Here is a 24,457-nt window from a genome sequence, read left to right as displayed (position 1 = left end):
AGACCCTGGTGACAGACCTGGTTCTACAAGTAGTATTTTTGTTGCAGAGATTTTATGGCATTTCAGAAAAAAAAAAATGCCTAATTGTTTCTCTGAGAACTTTTTGGAGTTCTCAAGTCCATAAGTTGTTGAGAGCTTTTGGGGGGGCTATGTCCATATTCACATGAAAAGAATTGTTCTGTTGGGGTATCAGGAGTTTTTATGACTAAATTCTTGTTCATTAAGATATTCTTAGAAAGGGGGAACAGTTAGTCCAGTTGTCCAAAAGCTCTACATAAGGATTGCAATTAATAAGTCTAATTTTCCCCCCCTTTTTAAGCACAAACTAAACTTGCAGGGTGCAAATAAGTTCAATTGGAAAGGGAGAAGGCAGGGGGAAGAAGGGAAATAAAGAAAATAGGAGGAGGTCCAGGGGAAGAGTGAAAATATATAGTGCAAGAAATTGTCAGAGCAGCAGGAAAGAGTTTCTCCCTTGTGCTGTGCTGAGCCCCTGGGGTGCAGAATGATGCTTTACAACACCCCCTGAATGCCATCCCTGCTGGGGAGACACTGCACTGCAGTCCAGAGAGACATGGCCTCTTGAAGGCAATTGTCACCCCACATCTTTTCCAAGGGGTGTAGCAGAGAGCTCTCTACCTTCAGTTAAAAGCCCACTACCTTTGAAAGGCTTCATGGGAGCTTTTTGAGTATTGCAAACTGATGAGGCCTTGCTTTGACTTCTGGTAATACAATGTCTTTTAAGTGTCATGCTTAGGTGTTATTTCTTGACTCTCTAGAAGTGTCTCCCAAATAAACACCTAAGATGAAGAAGCCTTCTCTTTTTAGTCCTTACCCTGGTGATCCTCAAGAAAGAATAGATTTAATTGAAAAAATCCCTTACTTTAAACTTTTGACTTTTTAATGAAGTCTAATACAGTGCATTTTTTTGGGATTAAAAGCAGACAACACTCAAGCCTACCACTTCCTGTTAGAGATTTCTTATATGAAAGAAAATTGCTGTCTTGCTTCCCCCTGCCACATATCCAAGTCCAGTGTGGCCTGAACACAGTTTTGTAGTGGTGGTGCTGTTGCATGGATTAGTCACTAGATGATACCCTTATGCTGTATTTAACATTTCTCTGATTTCCTACTGGTAACATTTAGGCAACATTCTGCAGTGGTAGGTTGTAGATCTCATGAGTTAGGTCCAACAGAGTGAACATATGGTGCCATATGTGACCCTAGTTTGCAGTTGCTAAGTATAACTAATATGAAGCAAAACCCAAGATTTATTGTCTCTGCTGCAGCTACAATAATAAAATGACAATAGGCACTGGCAGCAAGAGGAAAGTGGCTGGCAGGATTGAATCTTTGAAATTTATTTTCCTTGACAAATTATAGTTTATAGTAGGAAGTGGTTTCTTCCTTTTGAGGTTTTCTTTTAAGGTTATTGTTATTGTAGGATAGTTGAGAGGAGAAGCAAAATCCAGTATGTTAGTGCAAGTGGAGGAATACTGTGAATTCAAAGCTCTCTTTATTCAAATGTTGTTACTGTAGTGTCTGTGTTGGGAGATAATGTTTATTAAGAGGGGCAAGAAAAGCTTGTACCATCTCTTGTTTTTTAAAACTGTCAAAAAGAACTGCCTTAATCTCATCTCTTCCTCAGCAATGCCCCCCATTGCATCTTGCCCCCCTTATAAACAGCAGCTTCAAATTTTCATACCCAGTCCAAGAACTAGCTTAGGAAACTGGTGTAGTTTTGTTTAGATTTTCATCCTCCTCTCTGTTCACAGCTGAGTTTAGATTACTTTTAGCACTAGAGTAAAATGCTTTAGAATTGCTATGGAAATTTTTGGATTTTGTTTCTTTTCTGGGATGAAGCACTGTTACTTGAGGATGGTAAATGGATGTTTGCAATCTAAGTCTTAATGCAGCTTGAAACTAGTGGCATCCTGCAGCTGTCGTGGCCATGGTGTTATTCCTCTATTTAGAACTGCTAGAAACCTCAAATGGGATTTATTTGACCAAATGTAAACATTTACATCTAAGTTAGTAGCCTAAGGCCCTTTTTTACAGCCAGAGGAAGTCTAGACAATATGGCCAGTGTAGTCTGTGGTGCAGCTCTTCCCATCTCAAACATGTAAATAGGTCAGATGAATTGTGACCCAGAAATACTTGTTCCTTCCCAGGCACCAAATCTTGACCTCAAGTCAAGTGGGTGCTACCACTGCCATTCCATCACAAGAAATTAGTTTTGATGCTTTGTTTTAACTTTTTTCACTTAGATTGTTTTTACACTAATCTCATGTCTTTGCAGTCACTTAGTGGGAGGGTGATGAGGTATTTCTCTAAGAGGGCAGCCTATATTCATGCTTCCTCTGCAACACTTTGCAGTTCCAAAACTCCAAAGGCTTCTGGGAGAAACTCAACTCAAACTTGGAGAGTGTGAAGTATGCAGAGCCACACTTGCACTACCACAGTAAGGTGCTCAGGAGGGAATGGCACAACCTTTCAGAAGAGGTGAGTGAGAGGCACTGGAGCTGAGGCACTGGAACTCCCCAGAGCTGCCTCTGAAATGGGGGTTTTAAAGTCAAGCATGGACAAGTTGCTTTTTTATTTTGAAGATAAGTAAATGGGAATCTGATTATCAGGAGTGCAAAGACTTGCAGTCATTTCATCTAAGGTGATTGCCTGTAAGTTTTGTTCTCTTAAAATAATGCATGAAATTAAAGAAAAGCAGATCTTACTCTGTATTGTTGTGAGGTTTACATGTGTGTGAGTGTGTGAGAGCATGGGCACTTGGAAGATGGTGTGAGGCTCCACTATGTTTTATTTCCATTCAAAGAGAAAACCAAATTAATTTCTGATCTTCATTCCATCAGGGAGTATTTCATTTGGTCTTCTGTTTTGTTAATTTTGGGAATTTTGTTTGTTTTACAAACCAGAGAGAGGAGAGAAGAACCTCAGCATATTTGAGGAATATTTTTGAAAATGCCAAAAAGTACGTACTGGTTTATATTAAATTTACCCCTTCTTATTTTGCACAAATATGTTGGAGGAATTAATGTGCCATTTAATTCCTTGTTTAGGTATCTGATTAGATATCTTTAAAGAAGATTATCCTGATGAAAATCAGTTATTGAAATCCTTGTAATCACTACAGCATGATCTGAAATACAGGCCTCTACAGCTAGGGAGTTTATGGTAGATGTGAAGACATGCTCATGCAACCTAGACAGATAGAATTTTTTTAATGCTATCTAGTATTTTTACTACATTTAGTCACATTACTGTTCTCAGATGTCTTTAGGTATCTTTGAAAGATCAAAGGCTCATTTGAGTTTTTAGTGGTGTTATGAAAGCCTTTGGAATATTGCATATGAAACACACTGATTTTGGTTTCAAACCCCAGGGTGCTTTCTCATCTGGACACTTGGGACTCTGGTAAGTGAAACCTTTCTTGATGTAAGACTTAGGTTTATTAGAATATTTCCATCCAGCTGTTGTTTGCTAAAAATCAGTTGCTATGTGTGTTGCTATGTGTCTTCTCATCTTAAATCTCAAACAGAAGAGTTTGAGATTTAAGATGAGAAGAAAACATTCATGTACTGACTAGGGAATGCTTGAAAATAAAGTCCCTAGTTCGTGTTAGATCTAACAACATAAGCAGTAAAATGTGGTCTGCTAAAGGATATCTTCAGGATTTTTCTTGTGGAGCAGGGTATCAATGACAGTGTTACTGTTGAGTCTTCTCCACTTGTAGCTGCCTTTGCAACATCAGAACTTGTGCAGGAGATTGGGGCTGGTTAAAAAACATGTAGAGAGACCAGGTGTAATGAATTTCTTTGGGCAAGAAACACTTGAGATTTTTAGATGCTCCATTCGTCTGTCACAAATAAGTAAAACTGAATTTAGTGGTGTATTATGTTCACACATCAGTGCCTTCTATGTGCCCTGCCATGTGTGCTGTGACATGATGCTCATGTGAGTGCTGCTTGGTCCTTTTATTACCAAGAATTCTCAGTGTACACATTCCCAGCCCCTGACAGCAGTCATCTGTGTCACTGCTACTTATTGCAATGGGCTCTGACTCTGAGAGACTTTGTATCAACTTTGTGAACCTCAGTTTTGTGTTTTCAAAGGTGCTTATTGATAAAGAGGTCAGGTGTTTAACTGTGACTAGATAATTTCTAAATAGCTTCCATGCAGTAACAAACATCTATGTAGTGTTTCCCTGTGGATTTGTCCTTGAGTCCTTTAAAATCAAGCAGCACAGGTCTTTGTGCTGCTAAGTGGTGATGTAAATATATTTGAAGGTGAGCAAAAATAGGTGAAAATTTTGAAAGAGTTCAGCACTTGGTTCCATAAAATCTTGAGCTGGTTTTATCTATGTCATGAAATAGAAGATTGGTTTTCTTCCTTTGTTTTAGTAGACAGGAAGCACTGATTAGGAAATATAGGTTATTAATTTCAGCAGACACTGTGATCTCCTTCCATTTAGTTAGAGAAGTTGTATTCTTTTCATAGTGGTCTACAAATCTGAGTACCAGAAGCAGCCAGACCATGGGAGAGAATCAGTGGGAGGTGATTCCCTGAACTATTTACTTTCTGTTTAGCCATTTTCTTGGAAAACCCATGCAGCTGCTAGAGTTTGTTTGTTTGTTTGTAAATGACAAGATCTAAGTAGCACATCAGTGCTGGTGTTACCAGAACGTTCTCTATGCCTCTTTGCTCTCTGGAGTCACCACTCTGTGATAACTCTTACTTAAATATCAAAGAGAAGAAGAAGTGGATGGCAGATAAAGGGTTATTTTCCATTTTTCTATCCTCCTATCCAGTCCATGGTTCTTCAGTGTCTTAGTTCTGTAGCAGAGTAGGTCACACCACAGCTTCTGTTTGCTCGTCTGCTCCTAAGTCCTTTTGCAGCTGGTTGAATGTTTGTGATATTCCCTAGTGCCATGTCCTTGACTGATTGTTGCTCTGTTTGTTCCAGAGGCGAGGCTGGCACCTCTCTTTGAAGAGGAGGATTATCAGCAGCAGTTGCTCATGGGACTGGTATGTTGTGCTTCTGTCAGTGTGCACTAGAGGACGCACAGGCTCCACAGATGTGTCAGGAGTGACCTTCCAATCCCAGTGCTGAGTGGAAGCTCACTCAGGGCAGCTATGGGGCAAACATGGCATTTCCTAAGTTTTAGAGTTCATCTAAAATATCATGATAATATCATCATAATGATATTATCTTAGCAGATTATTGTAAGGCATAGGGGAAAAACAGCAATATAAAGTTGATTTGTCAAAATGCTTTTTCCCAATATAACTTTGGCTGGAAACTGGGAGATCATTTAATCTGTCAGCTATTTTTTGACTTCTTTATGCCTTTAAAACATATATAAGTGAATTCCTCCCCCTCCATTCTCTCAATGTGATGAACAGAGGTCTTCTTGCTCCTCAATTTAACAGCCTTTTTACTGTTTCTTTTTCCTTCTATGTCACTTCTGAGACTCCTATGGCCATTCTGAGGTCCTTTCTTCTTCTCCATTGTTTTGCCAGTGATCTCCCTAAAGCATCTACCATCTATATGCTTCTGGGCAATAAATCCTGTCTCAAATCCCTACCTGATCTCTGTCTAAATACATGTCTTGGCTTATCCCTTGTTCTTCTACTTTTAAAATCAACTAACTCCTCAGCATGCACGGGAAAGTCTCAGCAGTGAAGAGCAGATCAACACTGTCCTGTCTGTCCACATCTGAGGCAAGTTTTCCTTCTTTGCAGTGGTCTCCCTGTTTCCCAGTTTTGCCTCTCATTCTCTGCAGCTTCTCTACATTCCTTCCCCTCTGTTTATTCAGACAGATCCAAAAAGCAGGTCAGTTTGTCTATGCCTTCCTCATACCTGTATTGCTGTATTGACACAGTGGGATTAGTCTGTATACAAGTTCCTTGAGACAGGGATTTTTATTTGCTCCAGTTTCACTCTGAGCTTCTTAGTAACTCTCAGAAAAGAGCCAGCATGGACTTGAGTTGCAATCTGAAGCTACATGAGGTCAGCAAATGTTTCAGAAAGGAGAGAGTAGGGAGTGGCATGGGCTGTATGTTCACAAACACTCAACTGTAATGACTTCACAATTAATGTTTAACCTGAAATTGCTGTTAATCACTCTGGTTCTCAGGTTCTTGGCAACTACCACAAATTGTACTTGTGCTAGTTTTGTCTGTCATTAAATCTCTCAGGTTTATTTGTTTGTAATAAGTACTTCTTAGAATTCAGTGTTATATTTAAATCCTTCTTTCATCCTGTTCCCTTGGCTTTGCACAGAGAGGTGTGAGAACTGTAAGCTTTTTCTTTTCAGTATCATGGAAAGTTCAACTTAGTATTCATTTTGCTGAATTTGCACCAAGTAACCATTTTGAATGTTCACATGTGCTGATGCATTTAGCAAGATTGTACAGCAGCTTGGGATCTCACTCTGAACTGGAGTTTTGTAATGGGGAAATGTTTTGTTGCACCAGTGCCTATTGATCAGGACCTGCACCTGCTGCAGCTTTTGTGTTTCTTTGAAGATGCTCAACAACAACAAATTGTTGGCTTTTTTTCTAGATGGTTGCTCAGCTGAAGGATCACCTTATGAGACATCTACAATATGTTGGAAAAAAGAAGATTGACCAGATAGTTTTGGATTATGTTGCAAACCTGGTTAGTTTGATTTCATAGTCACTATTGGGAGCAAGTGTGTATTTGATGGATTGTAGGTCCTTGGGTGTATACCAGTTGTATATAGCATATATTTGGTGGGAAGATTTTTTAAAAGATATTTAAATATATTTTTCAGCCTAATATTGTATAAATGGATAAAGAAAGTTAATAATATTTAAATATTATTTAAAAAGTATTACCAGTCACTCAGAATACAGAAGAAAGGGTTCCATTTACAGCTTGTCTACCCCCAGAAATAAAACGAGAACTCATCCTGAAAGTTTAAAGCTGTTAGATCAATTTGGTTTCCTGTAGAACACATTTCTGCAAGTCTTGAATAATGAAAGTGCCACCAGGGGAAATAAAAAATGAACAAAAAAAGCTGTCACTACAATCTGACATGTGGGTAAATCACCACCACTCCTACACAGTGCCTTCAGTAGTGTGTGTGTGACAGGAGACAGTTTTGCATGAAGAAATCTTTGTAAACTACTGTGAAAATTTGCTTTCCAAATTCTTATTTTTCTGTCTTTCATCCTCTTAAGAGACCTTTTAAAAACAAAAAGCCACAAAAACCATAACTTGTGCACAGAAGTTATCTGCTTGATTTTGTCTGTCTCAAGATCGTGTCCTTTAAGTGCAGAACGCAGAGTTCTCAAAAGCTTGCATGGCTACTGTAAATCCTGTTCTTTGTGCCAGTGTTCAGTAGAAACTCCCCACAGTGCTGTGTTCTAGGGATGAAAACCTTGGGCAGCTTCCTTGAGGCTACAGATGCCTGCATGTCCTCCAAAGTCCTGTGTGAGTCAGCTACTCTGTCAATGTCACAGCGTACTCTGAACCCCTGCAGCCCCACTGCCCTTCCTGACTTTTCAGGCCTCACTTTGACAACTTCACAAGTTGTTTCACTGGTAATTGGCAGACTTTTATGTATCTGTGTAGGAAAGAAACTGAAACTAGTGCTTGATTAAAACAGGAACAGTACAACATGAACCAAAGCTCTGTACCTGAAAATGGTGCTGAAAAAAGCCCAAGTGGAACATTTCTTCTCCTTTTATTCAATTTCTAATAACAATTTGTTCACTTTTAGTAAAAACTAAGATAAAAAATGTGAAAACATCTATTCAACCTTGATCTGCAAGGCTAAATTATTGTAGCCTAAATCTTGCAAAACAAATCTCAGCCCTCCCCACAAGCAAACTCTCAGGACTAATTCTCTCAATTGACAGGCTTATTCTTAGAAAAGCTGCTATAAATGAAGATAATGTGCCTCTAAAAGTTGCTTCTGCTTTCTGCTGGTGCATCTTAGGCACTGTTTGGAAATCTTTAAAAATGATTTCATTTTTAACCTTACATTTCCCCTCATCCTAATTAGAAACTCTTACATCTCTCAAACCTTTCCATATCCTAAATGTTTCAGAGTTCTTCAGGGGAATGAACTGGTTTGAGTCTTCCTGCAGTTCTTCTGTAGCTTCAGCAGTGAGTAGCAGAGCTATTGAAACTAATGAAACAGGAAGAGACTTGAAGTTTGTCTGTTTGCTTTCATAAGATGTTTTGCATTACATTCAGGAGCCCAGGAGTGGCTGAGATTAGGCTCCATGGTGTGTAGTCACTGTGTAAATCAATTGCAGAAGAAGTCAGAGAATCCAAAACTTGGGAGCACTGAGAGTTTCTTGTAAAACAACAGGCAAAGGCTGGTTGCTGTCAGAGAACTGTGTGTTCTTGTATACAGAGAAGTAAAGTGGGGAAGTGTAGATAACACACCTCAGTGGGAATTCCTTGTTTGCTGAGCAGCTCTGCAGAGCTGGGTTGTGCCTGGTCCCAGTCCATGTGCCACCTTTCCTGCAGTGGCTGTTTAATGTCCATAGGCTCTCTCTCCTCTGCAATCACTTTACCTTAGCTTTGCTCCATATCTGGTTTTCTCACTCTTTTCATTTCAGTGAGGCAGGAAAGGAGAGAAATATCTTACAGAAGCAGTGTGACATTTGCTGCCCTGACAGCAAGTGGAAGGGGAGGCAGGGTGAGCAGGCAGCCTGTGGCATAGGAAACAGGCAGACCTGAATAAACTGCTGAAATTTCTCTGCAAGTCCCTGCAGTAGCTGCACATTTCCCCTGATGTCTGTAGGCTCAGCTGCAGAGGAACAGAAGACAGACAGACACCATTTGGATTTGAGTTTCCTTGGGAGGAGGAAGACTGTGTCATACTACTGCACAGGAGGGGATCTGAAAGACAGCAAGACCTTGTCTCACTTCCTTTCTCCTTTGCTCCTGGTTCTTTTCTTTGACTTTGAAGTCTTTCTTGTTGAAACAGCCAAGGGAGCTGAGCACTTGTGGTTCCCAATTACTTTAGGGGAGCTTCAGTTTCCTTGGCACTGTTGCCTGGAACTGTAGATGTTTCAAGACAAGGTGACAGCACTGTCAGCCAAGGCCCTCCTGCATGTGCTGTCTTGCTGATGGTCATGTGTTCTCTTGTTAGTTTAGAGCACTCCAAGGGAAATGGCTTCATGGATGTGCCCCAAAATAAGAAGACACACTTCTTATTGTGTGTCTGTTATTCAGGGAAAAATGGCCTCCCCTGCTGTGAGTGTAGCTGTTAACTTGGCTGCCCCAGACACCCACTGCTAACCTTGGAGAGGAAGCAGCCTGTGCTCCTTCCATCAGACAGATAATGCTGCCTTCCTCTCATGCACATTATTTTGTGTGTTATGTTCTGAAAAAAAGATTGAGATGTGGATTATCTTTCTATGTGTATTTCCTACAATGCCAAGGGTAGATGTTAATCTCCAAAGAGAGGTGTGCTCTTAGTGTGGGTGTCACATCACAAACATTCATGTGTTTAAGATGCAAGTATGTTGTGATAGCTTGGATGATTGTAACTTAAGAAGTTGTTAAGCTTTCTGTGCCCTGTGCAAACTGTACAGTTTGCTGTGTTGTTAAGCAAAAAATGCTTATTCTGGAGTAGCATACTCTTGAAAACCATCCGTGTTGCACAAATAATTATTGGTGATTTTGGAGCTTGTAAGAGCCTTCACTTCAACACTGATCCTTCAGATCCAGCTGCAGCTCCTGGTGCAGAGGCCTTAGCTGCACTCTCTGTGCTGGCCAGAGATGAAATTCATTCCAGCAGCAGGTGTGGTTCTTGTGACCCTTCTGTGGAAACTGGAAATCACTCATTTCCTAGAAAACTTGCTGCACTCCAGAAAGATCAAATTGGATCTTTCCATTGCATTTAGAAAGTGTGGAGATGGCAAGTATTAGGTAGTTATTTTGCATCAGGCAGCTGTGCAAGCCTGGCTCAAGTTGTGGTGGATGGGAAAGTTGCTACCTTGTAGAGCTTTCTGGCCAAGGCACAGAGGAACACTCAGGAACATTACTGAAGATGAATATTCCAATTCTGGCCTTTGCATGCAGATCTCTCCTGTGTGTCCTGTTTCCCTCTTGCTCAGAGCCTGTGATGAGTCAGACAATGGAGAGGGCAAGGCCTATGAGGAGAAAAGAGAGTAGGGAAAATGCATTCCTGGATTCTGCCCATCTGGAGGGAGGAAAAGTGTTCCTAACTTCTTGTGACACCTCTTTGCAGAACAGGGCTCAGACGAGTTTCCTGAGTTTCCTGGGATTGATTGATTGCTCTGCTTTGAGGGCCAGAGATAAAAGGCACAGAGGAAGTGTCTCAGTTGTGTTACTGAGATGTGGAACTGGGTACACATGACAACCAGGAGGAAGTTGTTTCAGCTCTTCTGTGTGTGGTTTCTCTGAGCTGCAGAAGCTGAGAAGGCCCAAGTGAGAACAGGGCTTGTGGCTTTGGTATATGCTGACTGTGTGGTGGATGTCAGTGTGAGAGCACAAAGAACAACATGGGCCAAGGGATTGTTTCACTTCACTGGGGACAAAAAGGAAACTAAATAGATGAGGAGAGGCATTTGTTTGTCTCATTTTTCCTCCTTTCCAGGACTAGATCTGTCATTGCTCCTGCATGCTTTTCTTGGCAAACTGAACATTCCACTGTCTTCAACGTTATCCACTTTTGCTGAGCCCTTGAGACTGTTCCTTGCCAAATGCTCACCCACTTGGACATGCTGTTTTTGCTTTCATGGCAAACAGATCTTTGAGAATTTGCTGCAAGAGCCTGAGATCAGTTATCTCCAAGAAGCACAGTGTGTTGCTGTATGTCTTGCATGATGCTTTGATAAGCTAGAAACACTTTAAACAGCTGGAATAGGGCAATTCTGTTACAATTCTAATTTTAATAAGTCTTCATTTTAAGGCCCTAGAGAAAAAAATGAAGACTTAGTAGGAGTCCCATGAGAAGCTTTTAACATAAACTGGTGTGTGGAATGAATGAAGGCCAAAAGGCTGCTGTATACAGGCTCCTGGAAACATCCAGTCTTCTCTTTTTTGTTTTAGCTGAATCTGGTGCATCGAATAATGAAAGAAGTTTGGAGGAGATACCAGCTTCATTCCTGTATCTTCTGCTTGTGAGCAAGTGATTTGTTAAAGTTTTCAGCCTGCCTTTTAAAATACGGGCATAATGATTTTGGTCTTCATCAGCAGTACTCCTCTGAACAGTCAGTGCTTGTGCTGCTGTCAGTGTCAATGTCAGTGTCACTAACTCTTCAGTGCTTGTGCTGCTGTCAGTGTCAATGTCAGTGTCACTAACTCTTCAGTGCTTGTGCTGCTGTCAGTGTCAATGTCAGTGTCACTAACTCTTCAGTGCTTGTGCTGCTGTCAGTGTCAGTGTTACTGTCACTAACTCTTCAGTGCTTGTGCTGCTGTCAGTGTCAATGTCAGTGTCACTAACTCTTCAGTGCTTGTGCTGCTGTCAGTGTCAATGTTACTGTCACTAACTCTTCCTAAGGATCCTGCTGGCCCTCTCTAGGCCAGTGAATATTAACCACACAGGCAGTGTTATGGCTGCAGCTCAAACTTGCTGAGTTTGGAGTGGTCCTAAGCTGGGTGGTGGGTATTAAACACCTATAAAAGCCAGGTCACTCACACCAGCACCGTTTTACCTGTTGCTGCTGATTCCAGGTATTGCTGAGAGCCTTGTAAATGTGCATCAGTGGGGGAGGACATGGGGACACCACAGTGACTTTGTGTGTCTGCAGCACTGGCTGCTGGTGCTGGCTGAGACACCTCAGTAAACAAGGCAGCATCCCATGGCCCTGCATCCCAAAGGCAGGCATCCAGTGCACTCCCAGTATGGCAATTAATGTGTTGCTACTTTGTTATCTCAGTGATGAGAGAGGAAGTGCAGCGGAGTTTGCGGTGTTCCATATCATGAGTCGGATTCTGGAAGCAGCAAATGGCATGTGCATGCCTTTACCTCCTGGTAAGTTCTGTGTTTTGCTGTTTTTATCATGGGTGAGGAAAGCAGTGCTATAAATTCCTCCCAGCACAGCACTGGTTGCAGCTTGTGTGTCAAGTTAGCTTTGGCAGTTTTGACAGCTATTCAAGTCAGTTAGAGAGGGGAAGGCTCTTGATGAACCTGTACAAGTGAAATGAAGCAAAACTAAATAGTTACTAGAAACAGAGTAAACTAAACAGAGGTTTCCAATGGAATGTATGGGTGCAGTCTTATCTCAGAACTAAGATTGAGACAACTGGACTTCAGTGTCAAGAGGCACAAGGGAAACTCCTATCCTGTAGCAGATAGAGTGGTTTTTCTCATGCTCTTGCCCTGCTAATAATTTTCAGTTTTTTCCTGAAGGGATTACTTCCAGCCTTGATGGAAAAGCTGGTCTTGATAGTAGACTCTCATTTCCTAGAGCTCCTCATAATTCTTTACAGCATTTTCAAAGCACTTGCTTATTTTCATTGGGGAAAGACATCTTGACATCTTAATATCTTAACACTTTCCAATTCTGTTTGAATCTTTCTGGATTTTATTTCCTGATCTGTCTTTGGTCATTGCAACTGCTTTTGGTATGAGTTTGTCCCTCAGTCTGTGTGGGCACAAATGCTGCCACACAGTAGTGTTACATGATAACAAGACCATCATCAGGCTGATGTCAAAGGAAAGTATTAATGCTGCCCATGGGAGTGTCTTCGTGGCAACAACATCCTGAGGGTGGTGAGGCCTCAGATTTTGATTAATTAGGAGGAGAGAGGGAGACAAAAGACAAATTAATAGAGCAATTCAGATATAAGGCAACAGCTTGGAGACATTTAGGGACAGTGTATGACTTCAATGACTGTTTTCAGTCCCCTTAGCTTTCTTCTTTCTGACAAGATGGTACTTGAGAGGACTTAAAGGATGTCTAAATAAGATGACCTGACTTGATATATTGATTTCCTTACCAATTATAAACAATCAGAAGTCAAGGGAAGTGATGGTTTTAGCTAGAGTAATTCCAGTCTTAAATAGAGAATTAGGAAAAACTACATATTGTACCAAACAAGTTTGTCTCTTTCATAGGTTTTCACACTCTGCACCTGGGTCTTGGTGTTCGATGTCTGCCTCTGCACACCCTCCTGCACTATATTGACAATGGCATCTTGCAGTTGACAGAAACGTGTGTCAGGAAATTGCTGAAAGGTACAGTGAACATGGTGTTTCATTTGTTACCAGCCAGCTGCTGAAAGGTACAGTGAACATGGTGTTTCATTTGTTACCAGCCAGCTAACTGGCAGTGTTGTCCTTCGAGCCACTCCCCTTGGACACAGGTGTTACTGCCCAGGACACTCAGCTCTCCTTAGAGTGTTGTTTCAGTGGGGGCTGTAGCTGAGGGTGTTGCCTACCTGAAAAGAGAAAGTTTGGGCTCAAGCTATGTGATTGGCCTTACCACAGCAATCAAAGAAATATCTGTGTGGAGAGAATCTGAGTTTGTTGTTTTTACAGTTAAGACTTCTTAGAAAAACAAATACTAAAGATCATAGTAGGGTTTGTTGGGGAATGTTGGGGAATTTCTGTGACTCTGTGAAAGTGCACACCTGTGTGTGAGGAAGTTGGTCTGCTACTCAGCCCTCAGCTTTTGCCTTATGTTTGGAAAGAGAAGAGCAGGCCTGCCAAGCTGACCTCATGGCTGGGGAAGCTTATGGAGCAGATCATCTTGAGTGCCATCACATGGTGTGTGCAGGACTACCAGGGGATCAGACCCAGCCAGCATGGGTTTGTGAAAGGCAGGTCCTGCCTGAGCTCTTTCTGTCACTGACTGACCCACCCAGGGGATGAGGGAAAGGCTCTGGGTGTTGTCTGCCTGGACTTTAGTGAAGCCTTTGACACCATTTCCCACAGCATTGTCCTGGAGAAACCGGCTGATCGTGGCCTGGATGGGAGCACTGTTCACTGGGATAAAACTGGCTGGAGAGCTGGCCCCAGAGAGTGGAGGGGAATGGAGCTACATCCAGCTGGTGGCTGGTCCCCAGTGGGGTTCCAGAACTCAGTATTGGGCCCAGTCCTGTTTAATGTCTTTATCAATGATCTGGACAAGGGGATCAAGCACTTCCTCAGCCATGTTGTAGATGACACCAAGCTGGGTAGGAGAGTGAGAGGGTTCTGCAGACAGATATGAACAGGCTGGATTGATGGGCTGAGGTCAATTGTGTGAGGTTCAACAAGGCCAAGTGCTGGGTCCTGCCCTTTGGTCACAACAACCCCAGCCAGGATCACAGGCTGGGGCAGAGTGGCTGCAAAGCTGCCCAGGGGGTGCTGGTCAGTGGTAGCTGAATGTGAGCCAGCTGTGCCCAGTGGTGTGCTATTTCTCCAGTGTCCAAGAGAAGGGACAGCAAAATGTGCTGTATCTGTATCAATCTGTGCTTGATCTTGATAAATTAAATATTATAAACTTGAAGAGTTGCACTTAGTCAAAGTGCATTTAAATTACGGTATAAATTGTTACATAAAACAGTGAAGTTATGGACAAATATACACAAATGTATTTGTACACATGATAAACTTATAAATAATAGTCTTTAAACTGAAATTTTCATTTCACTAAGGAGGTGATGTTTATTCAGAATGTCTTCAGTGAAAGTTGAAAGTTTGTTATGTGATTACTGTTTGTTTGACTTGCTTTTTTCCCTGTTGCTTATAGATCTGGATGACACTGAACAGAATGAAAAGCTGAAGTTTAGTATTGTCATGAGACTTCCAGAGGTAACTAATGGCTGTAGATGTAATTTCTTGGATTTTGGAATTGATAGGAAATTACTCCTTGTGCATAGGGTCAAACCAATGAAAGACTTGGCTGTGATGCAAATAGAGCCTGATTCAAATATAAACAGAACAGCCACAGTTTCACCATCTGCTGCTCCTTTAGGTTACCTTGATAACGTAAATTACAGATTTGTCCATAGTGTTTAACAGAGTATCCAGTATCCTACAGAATTTAACAACACTGACACTATTCTGCTGACTACTCACTTGCATAAGTCAATGAGGGTTATTTAAAGGGGGTTTATGGGGGTTTTGTGTGTGCTTCTTAGTATCCATGGAGTCTTTCTCACTTGTGACCTCTGTTTGGTTCTATACACTTGAAAAAATATGCTCAAAAGCTGGTACAGTAAGAGCTGGTAAGTTGTGTTGTACCACAGCTTTGTGGTAGGGATGGATTACAAGATCTCCCCTCAGTTAAACCTCACAGTCTCACCCACTGACAAGCTGACTTGTGTAGCCATAAGAGCTGGTTACTGGTCCTCCATAAATCACTCCAGCAGGATGGGAGATGTATTTCTCCTTCTCCCCTTTTGCTGTTAGTGCACAGCACAGGACTGCAGGGGAAGCACAAGAGGTCAAGAGGGAGAGGAACACCAGGGATCCCCTTTGGGGAATGCCTCACTGCAGAGCAGGCTTTTTTCCACATGAGTTGCCCATTGTTTGCTCTTTATGTGCTGTCACTTATAGTTCAAATGGCCAGAAGTGCTGCTTGGGTTTTCCTCCAACAAAGGCTTCTTTATTTGGCAGCAGTTTTGAGAAGGGGTAGAGGAGGAGAACTCCACAGGATGTTCTTTGTCCTCTGTGTCTTGTTTTGGGCCAGGGCTGGTGAGCTGGGGTCAGCACGGGGCCCTGAGTTGCCAGCCCCGGGCCTGGTGCGTGGGGAACTCCATTCCAAGCACGCTCTGACGTGAAGGGCTGAGCTGGGAGAGAGTTAGGGAACAACTGCTGCTAGCTATGCACAGTAGACTCAGTGCTTTATTGTATCTATTTACAGCTTTGGGAAAAAATGCTGGGAATAGTCTGTTTGACAGAAAGGTCACTTTGGGGTGACTTGGACTATTTTGAGCAGGTTACATGCAGTGGATGACTTCAGTTTAATCAGAAGCAAGGATTTAAGCTCCAATTAAACTGTACAGCATTTTCTAAAATGAACAGCTGTCTGCATTGCAGTACAGCTGAAGGGGAGGGGCAAGGGAAGATCTACACAGGGAAATTAGCAGAAGGTGGAGCTAATTTCACAGTGTGTTCCTATTCTTTTGCTTATTGGTTGGGATTGGAAGCTTTGGGAAACCTGGTTTTGAATCTCTTGGCTCTGGGAATATGAGTCAATGTTATCAGTTTCCAGGATGATGACCTGAATAATGGGATCCAAAATTACATTCCCAGTATCTTTCCTTGCCAGTGTTCTACTTGTCTAAAGTTCCTTAAGACTGAGCCTGAGAAGCCCTGTCCTGAAAGAGCTTTGAGGAATGGGGCATCTACTTTATTCTTTGGGGGAAGAATACATTGAAATCAAACACAGTAAAAGATAAAGGTTCAATTAGTATTTAAGTACACATGTCAAGTGGGACAGTGGCACTGGGACAGACCAGCTGAGGTGAAGACTGAGTGAGGAGATTTTGATTTCCCACATTTTGAGAGCACAGTGTGATCTCTTAGTTACTGACTACAAAAGGAAGGCTCCATGGCTCCATGAACATGATGAGCTCTTAGCCTTGTCATTGGGGTCTGAAAGCAAAGCACATCTGCATTGCAGCCTGGATTTTGTGTCAGCTTTTCCTGCCCTTTTCTTCTTTCTAAGTTTCCACTGTCCCATTCTATGTTCTCATGTTTTGGGGTTTGTTTTTTGCTTACTAGGCTCTTGGTCAAAAGGTCCGCCAGTACTGGAATCATCCAATAAATGCAAATTTAATAGCACAGAAATATGTGAAACTTTTGCTTGAGAAGCTGGGAAACAGGCAGGTAAGAACACAGAGGCTGTTTTAAAATCTTATGCTTGGACAGTATTGAGATTCCTGAGCTTTCTGTGGGCTGTAACACACTAAAGAAACATTGAAACCTTGGTGCATCTGTGCAACTTTGTGAAGTAACATGGAATGTTCTCCCTTACAGTGCAGCAGGCCTGTCCCTGAGAGACTTTCCTTCCCCGTGGAGTTTTTGCCACTGAACTACCTGACTAATATGCTGGCAGAGATAGAGAATCAAGGTAGTGTTCATTCTGTACTTTGGAAGACCAGTGATTGTTACCCTTTGATGCTCACTCAGATGTATCCTGCCTATACTCACATTACTGGGTTATTAAAACTCCAGTGATGTCTGAACACATAGTTTTGGTCATATTTCTGCTGAAGGAAGGTGTCAGGGACTAAGAGCTTCCATGTATGGGTATCATCCTGTCTGGGGAGGAAAAAGAGTTGCACCATGTAGCAGCAGTATGTGAGCACCTGCCCTGGGCCAGTTCATGGGCTAGCACCAACACAGCCACTCTGCTTCAAGCTGGGTTTGGACCTCCAGTTTGGAAGTCCAGCCTCCAGAGAGGCTTCCCTCTGTGTGGGTTATAACTAATAGGATAGTTTTTGCCATGGATGAGCATCCAAAGGGCACTACTGAAATCTGTAAGTATTTTGGGTGCATGAAAACACATTTCTATTACCCCTTATCTTTTGGTATTGGTGATGAAGGTGTTTAATAGACAGCAGGACTAGAAGTGTACAGGAGCATGTACAATTTTGTAAATACTTCCTCACCATGTTTTTCTAGGTGTGCATCCATATGAAAAACAAGACCATGTAAATGCAAGATTTGTAGAGGAAACAGCACTCAAGCACACTATGACACTTCTGGGCCTCAAATACTCCTGAAATAACATGCTGTTGAAGAAGGCTGTCAAACTGTGGTGCCTCTGTAAAAGTATTTATTTAAATGCAATGTTGTTTCCCAAATAACCTGCATTTTGGGTAGTCACCAGTACTGACATGAGCTACTAAAACAGTGTTTGGTCCAACAAACTGAGGTTGAAATTACTGACTTCTAGATAATCCTAGAGAAATGCTTTTGACATAACCCTAGGTTTGAAATATATCTGTGGGTTCATTTTGAAGTAGAACAACAGTGTCAAAGCATGCTGTGAAAATTGGTATAAGTTGCACTTCTTTTAACAAGACAATGCTGGAAAAGGCAGTCCAGTAGCAGGGTTACAAGAACTAGTAACTGTTTACTTGGATTAATAAAAGGATTTCTTGGTGTGATTGTGTAAAGCAGGTAAGAATGACAGGTGACTTTTTATGTCAGGCATGAGTGAAGAGATAGTCATTCCTTGTGGTGGTATCAATTATCTTATGGTACTTCTGCTTCTGGAGCTGCATTCTAGTATTTTCAGTTTTGTAATTAGCACAAAATATAATCTCCTTAAAGTGCACGTGACAGATTTTGTTGAGGGTTTGTTTGTTTATTTGAGAGGTTTTTTGTTGTTTTTTAAAGATATGTATAATATATTGTAAGTAAACAGGATAAGAAAAAAGCTTTAGAAATTGATCTTAACAGTGGCTTGGACAGAGTTTTACATAATCTTTTCTTACAACTGTTAGTGTTACAGTTCAAACTTCAGCTTCAGAAAGACATTAGGCAGGCTGTTTTTCCTTTGTTTTCAACTTCTGTTTGTATGTAACTGAGCCAATATTGTTTGCTCTTTTAAGTTCTGAACTGTGACATTAATTTCAAATAGGAATAGCAATGTGTTACACAGAGAAAATTGCCAAGTTGTGCCATGCAGGATTTCTGCAGCCTTTATTGGATTTTAAAAAACCTCTACAAAATTCCAGACTAGTAAACTAGAGAAACTCATAAATATTTTATATATTTGGGAGGTTTTCAAAACAACCTCTGATATTCTCTCTGGGAGGTCTCCATTGATGCTCCCTGTTCCTTACCAGTGAGATAAAAAGATCCAGTTCCTGGGAGTGACTTGGCAAGTTCATTGTCACTGCCTTGTCATTGCCACCAGTGAAGCTTTAGCTTTCTTAGTGACTGCATAGTGAGAAGGAATATTTTTCTAAATATAATTAGAATTTCTCTGGCAAGTGTAAACTCCAGTCCCAGACTGCAGAAAGCCATGTTGGTGTATGGCTATAAGTGATGGCCTCTTTGTATTATATTAGTAACAGGAGAAGATTTCCTAGCCTTTTCTTTTTAATGAATGTATTTTAACATACCTTCTGCTGGAATAAAACTTCACCTGGAAAAAAAGTAAGTATAGCATGAGGATCATTCACTTTTCTTGACACTTGGAAATACTGCATTGCATTTGGGGTACCAGGAGAAAGGATTCTGGATCACTGACCAGTAAGCTGTGCTTTTGGCATGAACAAATACTTCATTTTCAGCACGGAATTTGGCTGAACACCAACAGATCTTTATTCAGTGCAGTGTAAATGCAGCTGACTCTTGTGATCCAGCAGCTGGTAATGGTCTCTCCTGCTTCAGGTGCTGTCTGTTCAGATTTCAGATGGCTCAGCAGGAGGCTTTTTTAAATGTCTTGGCCAGGGCTCACTGGATCTGAAGGGAGTCCCTCTTCCTCCTCCTCCTCCTCCTCCTCGGGGGTAGTGGGGTGGTGGCTGGGCAGTGCACCTTCTGTCTCCTCTGCAGGCTCCTGTCAGAGAAACACAGCTTGGTCACACAGGGCTCGTGTGCTCTAAAACTCCAGTGCTGCCCCGAGCCAGTGCACAGAACCCGTGACAAAGGTAACACCCTTGCCTAATCCCTGGCAAGCCAGCAAAGCTGAAGGGCTATTGAAAGGAAAGCATGAGGTTTCACCATGTAGATATGAGTTTGTCCTTTTATAGTAGACAATTTGATCCTGCCATGCTTTTGTTATTTGTCAAGAAAACAGATAAGATGAACTTTTAAAAGATGTAGTAATTATGCACCGAACATCTGTGCAATAATTCTGTTCCTGAAGAGTTACTAGAGTGGGCCTTTAGCCCCAGCACTGAAAGGAAACTTGAGTCACAGCATGAGGAGAAGTTTCATGACAGAAGTTTCTTATTCTAAACTATTATTATGTAGGAGCTTTCTGCTCTGGGATCACTGACCACCTCAAGGACAGAGGCAGTGTCCAGCAGGGTAAAGTTTCAAGTGCTGCTTGCCATGCTGCCCTGCCTACCCTCAGTATCTTGCTCAGCAATCTGATTTCTTGCTGCTTCTGATCTGATGCTCATTGGATCTTGTATGCAGGAGGCATTAAACTTACTTCTCCTGAACCCCACACTCCACCTTTTGCAGCTTTACCTTGAAATTCAGTGAAAAGCAGTATTCCACTGATGGCTGTCCTGCCCCTCAGCCACAGCATGGTCACACAAACTACTTTAATAACCAAAGGTGAGGTTTTTAGTATATGATCTACTTAAGATTCAATGACCAGCTCCAAGTGGTGGTGCCAAACTCGAGTTAAAACTCCACAAACCCACTGTAGTGGGTTGTCAGTTGTCTTTTTCTGTACCATCATCTGCACTGGCTCCTGGAGCTCTTGCAATGTATGACAAAAACTTACTTCAGCTCTGGCTTCAGCTGCTGCTTTTTGTATCTTCTCACTGTCTAGGATCTTCCACCCGTCCTTTTCTGCTTTGGGAGGGGAAAGGTCTTGATTTATCATCAGTGAAGCAGTCATCACAGATTGTTCTTTGTCTCTGATTTCCTGCTGGAGTTTAAGGGCAAGTGCTTGCTTCATGGATAACTCTGCAAAAAGAGCCCTTATCTCCTGGGTTTTGCGATTTATCTCCCTCTGCAGTTCGTTGCTCTGGAATGCAAAACAGCTGCATTGTAGTTAGGGCTTCCCCTTAGGCACTCACTGGGCATGACAGTTGGGTAAGCATTAGGCACCGAAAATAAATCCCCCTTGAGAAGGTTTTAAATAGTAGTTCAATTCTTGAAAATTACTTAATTTTTGTGAACACTTAAAAAAACCCCAAAAGGCTGCTCAAGGAGTCACATTTACTCCAGTACAAGAAAAGAAAAGCACATTTGTCTTTGCTTCTTGACCTTTTCAGCTGGACAACAAAACTCCCCCAGCCCTCAAAGGCCTGGGATCCCAATTCTTTTTGAGTTTATACACAATTAGCTTCATAATAAAGCTGGAATAAGCCCAATTCCTATGAGATAATTGAGTGACAATGCTGATTCAGGGGCTGTGGGTTGTGACATTATCCTTGGAAGGGGGATGAACAGAAAAGGAATGTGACAGAAATCCCTGAGTCTCACTGCAGATGAATTAAAAAAAACCAAAAAGCTTTAATACTCTTTAAGTGACTAATTGGAACTGGGACAGCCAGAGCACTTGCAAATGCAACTTTTGGCACACTGCCATTTTTACAGTAGTTTATTAGCCCACGGCCATCATTTCACAAACACAGTTAACAACTATGATATTTCTGTATGTGTTTAAAATAAATTACAAGAAACTGTCTTAAGCCATCATGTGTGCCAAACCTAACATCTAAGACAAATTTCTACCCTGGCCTTATTTTACATTAATTATTTAGCTTTTTTTTTCCTGTCTTTCCCTCAGCTCTGCTCAATTTGCAGCTTTTTCATTAGGAATATGGGGGCTAGGAGCATTTTTGGTCTTTCCCAAACAATATTACTTGCAGTTAAAAGCAAATTGCTATAATTATATTTTAAAAACTGTATTGGAAAAAATGTTTCCTGTGTGATTCTCCCTACCTAAACAATAAAAGAACTTTGAGCCAGATACCAAGTTCACCTTTTTGTATGTTGGAATAGAATTTGCGTGGCCTTCCTTTATTTCTTTTTTCCCCCAATTTCTTTTTAGCCTTTGACCTGTTTTTTGTGGAAAGGCTGTCAAGTATATTGCAAAAGGAGGATCCTACAAAGTTTCTAAGCATCTACTTCAGAAAGAACGAATTCTGTATTTTAGTGGAAGGTACCATTTATGGTGCAACTTTGTTTTTAAAAGAGAGGACATTCGCCTTATAGTTTTTGGTTTATCTGTATTACTGTTGCTATTCCTGTCTGTAATTTCTGAAGACTGACTTCTGACTTGCCTCTCAACATTTCCAGCCACTTTTGTAATTTGCAAGTGAATCACCTCTTGCCCAGATAGTGTTTCATTTTGTGCAGGCTGGCAGGCAGAGCGGGCAGAGCCTTTCTTACCCTCCTGGCGAACAGCAGCATGTCCTGCTTGCCGCTCTCCACCACGGTGCGCATTCTGTCCGTCAGATCAGAAATGTTCTCACAGAGAAAATCCATCTTCAGCAGCCTCTGCTCCTTCTGCACCAGCTCTGCCTCTATCTGCAGCAAGGAGGAGAACACAGTGTAAGGAAAGGACAGGGGAAGGTGCAGCACAAAGTGTTCTGTGAATGCCTCGAGCTGCTGAAATAATACCTGTGAACAGTCATAAACAAATACCTTCACTGTCAGATTTCTCAAAACTTACACCTTCTCTGCCAGGCCCAAATTGCTTCAGTTGGTTGCTGTCAGTTGTACAATTCTTCCATATCAGGCCAGGCCCTTTTGGGGGCAGGGGTTACACCACTGTTACTGCCTTGCTGTGCTTTTCTTGAAAGCAATGGGGCTTTTTTCTAGTAATAATTTTTTTTTAATCTTCCAGTTCCTTGAGTCACACCACAATGGAAGCTTTCAGCTCTTGCTTTAAATACTTTTCCCCTCTTCATGCTAAAAAAAGTATGGGCTGCATAAACAAATTATAACTACAATGACTTTAAATCCCATGGAGATTGAAGGAGACATTTAAATTTATCACAACTCCAAGAAAACCTTCTTCTTAATGTGTAGGCTGGTGGTAGCAGGCTACCATGCTAAAAAAAGTATGGGTTCCATAAACAAATTATAACTACAATGACTTTAAATCCCATGGAGACTGAAGTAGGCATTTAAACTTATCACAGCTCCAAGAAAACCTTCTTCTTAATGTGTAGGCTGGTGGTAGCAGGCTCTGTTGTGGCCTGCTCAGCTATGCAGAACTTCCTCCTGTCAAGGAATATGGGACAGTAAAACAAACAGCTCAGGTAATTCAAGCAGCTGTGTTCAGGGTCTGTCTTTACAAACTGGATTTCAAAAGAAGGACTGTGGGGTGTGCTCAGAGCTTGCTGCTACTGCCCTCACACCTTCAGAGACCTTTGCAAATCCCCTCCAAATACTGAACACTGTGGGAAGAGTTTTCTGCTTCTATAAATGGGACAGACAAAACTGTATAAGAAAATGCTGTTCTTTTACCTTCCTCCCCCAGCCAGAGGGCTCTGAAAGTGGCTTTCCATTGGACCTAATTCTTCCCCCTGGAGTCCCTTGGGGCAGTCACCAGCTGTGCTGCAGTCAGGTGTAGCTGCTGGGCTGGGCTGGCTGCTGCTTCCACCAAGCTCTCTTTGGTGGCTCCTTTTTCATCAGGGAAGGAAAGCAGTAGGGCCCAGCCCTGCCAAGGGGCAGTGTTTGCTTCTGTGTCACACATGCAGGCTTTGTGACAAGGCTGGCAGGTCTGCCTCCTGCTCACAGCCCGTGGATAGTGGTGAACAGCTCCTGGCCAGTTAGCAAAGACTGACAATCCTATTTGTTAGCAGTTTATTATTCTGCATTTCGCTCCCTCTGCTGCCTTTTCTGTGCCTTCCCCTAGTGAGGTGGGCCTGCAATGAAGTGCCAATGATGGGAAGGGAGTGAGCAGAGGATGCTGCAGAGCCAGGGGTACCTCACAGAGCTCCCCCTCCCCAGCCTGTCCTTGTCACAGACACATTTTATGAAAAATCCTTTCCTTAGGATTTTTTCTCCTGAGAAGCTGAGAGGCCTCAGGAACAAAATGTAAACAATGGTTATCTGCTGCTGTGGAATGCAACAGGTGGATCTGTGATTGGTCTCATGTGGTTGTTTCTAATTAATGGCCAATCACAGTCAGCTGGCTTGGACTCTCTGTCCAAGACAGAAGCTTTTGTTATCATTCTTTCCTTTTCTATTCTTAGCTGGCCTTCTGATGAAATCCTTTCTTCTATTCTTTTAGTATAGTTTTAATATAATATATATAATAAAATAATAAATCAAGCCTTCTGAAACATGGAGTCAACATTCTTGTCTCTTCCCTCATCCTAAGACCCCTGTGAACACCATCACATGTCCTGGAAGAAGTCAAATGTCCCATGTTCAGTTGACCTGGAAAGCAGATGCTAGGCTGGAGTTCACAATGGCCAATCATAATTATTTTGATTCCTCTTACAGAAGGTTCATTTTAAAAATAAAAGACACTATTTGCAATTTCTAAAAGAGGTCAAGCACAGCAGGATAGCTTATGATATGAGAAGTGACATTACCTTGTCAATCCTTTTTAGCAGCTCAGGTGGAGATGGGTCCTTCCCTCCCATTTCTTGTTTTCTACTCTCGTTTGTGGCATCACCGTAGTTTTCCTCCAGCTTTTTAATCTTGTCCCTGCACTGGGAATACTAGCAAACAAAGAGCCTCAACAGTTGTTTATTCCCACCAAACTCATCCCCAGCCCTTGGTCTGGAGACTTCAAAAGAGAAGGATTCCTTTTACTGGGACGAAGGGCGGGTAACATAAAATTATGAGCCATTTAAAAATTTTCTTTTAGAAGAGGACTACAGTGTGAGTTGCAGGACAGA

At 41.9% G+C, this 24,457-nt stretch overlaps 2 protein-coding genes across 5 annotated transcripts in view; one reads left to right on the top strand and one right to left on the bottom strand.

Annotated features, from left to right (window-relative positions):
- Window positions 1–19,071, top strand: part of GSAP (gamma-secretase activating protein) — a 45,482-nt gene extending 26,411 nt beyond the window's left edge. For all 3 annotated transcript variants that reach the window (XM_071423984.1, XM_071423982.1, XM_071423981.1), the window contains 12 exons: window positions 2,374–2,499; window positions 2,925–2,980; window positions 3,392–3,423; window positions 4,973–5,034; window positions 6,575–6,670; window positions 11,072–11,142; window positions 11,902–11,996; window positions 13,083–13,202; window positions 14,701–14,762; window positions 16,680–16,784; window positions 16,935–17,028; window positions 17,583–19,071. In XM_071423984.1, the coding sequence (XP_071280085.1) occupies window positions 2,374–2,499; window positions 2,925–2,980; window positions 3,392–3,423; window positions 4,973–5,034; window positions 6,575–6,670; window positions 11,072–11,142; window positions 11,902–11,996; window positions 13,083–13,202; window positions 14,701–14,762; window positions 16,680–16,784; window positions 16,935–17,028; window positions 17,583–17,683 (1,020 nt within the window). In that variant the 3' untranslated portion in view covers window positions 17,684–19,071. The remainder of the gene's footprint in view (window positions 1–2,373; window positions 2,500–2,924; window positions 2,981–3,391; window positions 3,424–4,972; window positions 5,035–6,574; window positions 6,671–11,071; window positions 11,143–11,901; window positions 11,997–13,082; window positions 13,203–14,700; window positions 14,763–16,679; window positions 16,785–16,934; window positions 17,029–17,582) is intronic.
- CCDC146 (coiled-coil domain containing 146) overlaps window positions 18,768–24,457 on the bottom strand; it is a 65,642-nt gene continuing 59,952 nt past the window's right edge. For both annotated transcript variants that reach the window (XM_071423980.1, XM_071423979.1), the window contains 4 exons: window positions 24,149–24,277; window positions 21,990–22,127; window positions 20,371–20,616; window positions 18,768–19,470 (listed from right to left, as the gene is read on the bottom strand). In XM_071423980.1, the coding sequence (XP_071280081.1) occupies window positions 19,348–19,470; window positions 20,371–20,616; window positions 21,990–22,127; window positions 24,149–24,277 (636 nt within the window). In that variant the 3' untranslated portion in view covers window positions 18,768–19,347. The remainder of the gene's footprint in view (window positions 19,471–20,370; window positions 20,617–21,989; window positions 22,128–24,148; window positions 24,278–24,457) is intronic.

The sequence above is a fragment of the Agelaius tricolor genome, unplaced genomic scaffold (genome assembly GCF_023055355.1).
Source record: "Agelaius tricolor isolate 1412-34295 unplaced genomic scaffold, bAgeTri1.0.p SCAF_3, whole genome shotgun sequence".
NCBI lineage: Eukaryota > Metazoa > Chordata > Aves > Passeriformes > Icteridae > Agelaius > Agelaius tricolor.
This window is presented reverse-complemented; position numbering and strand designations above follow the sequence as displayed.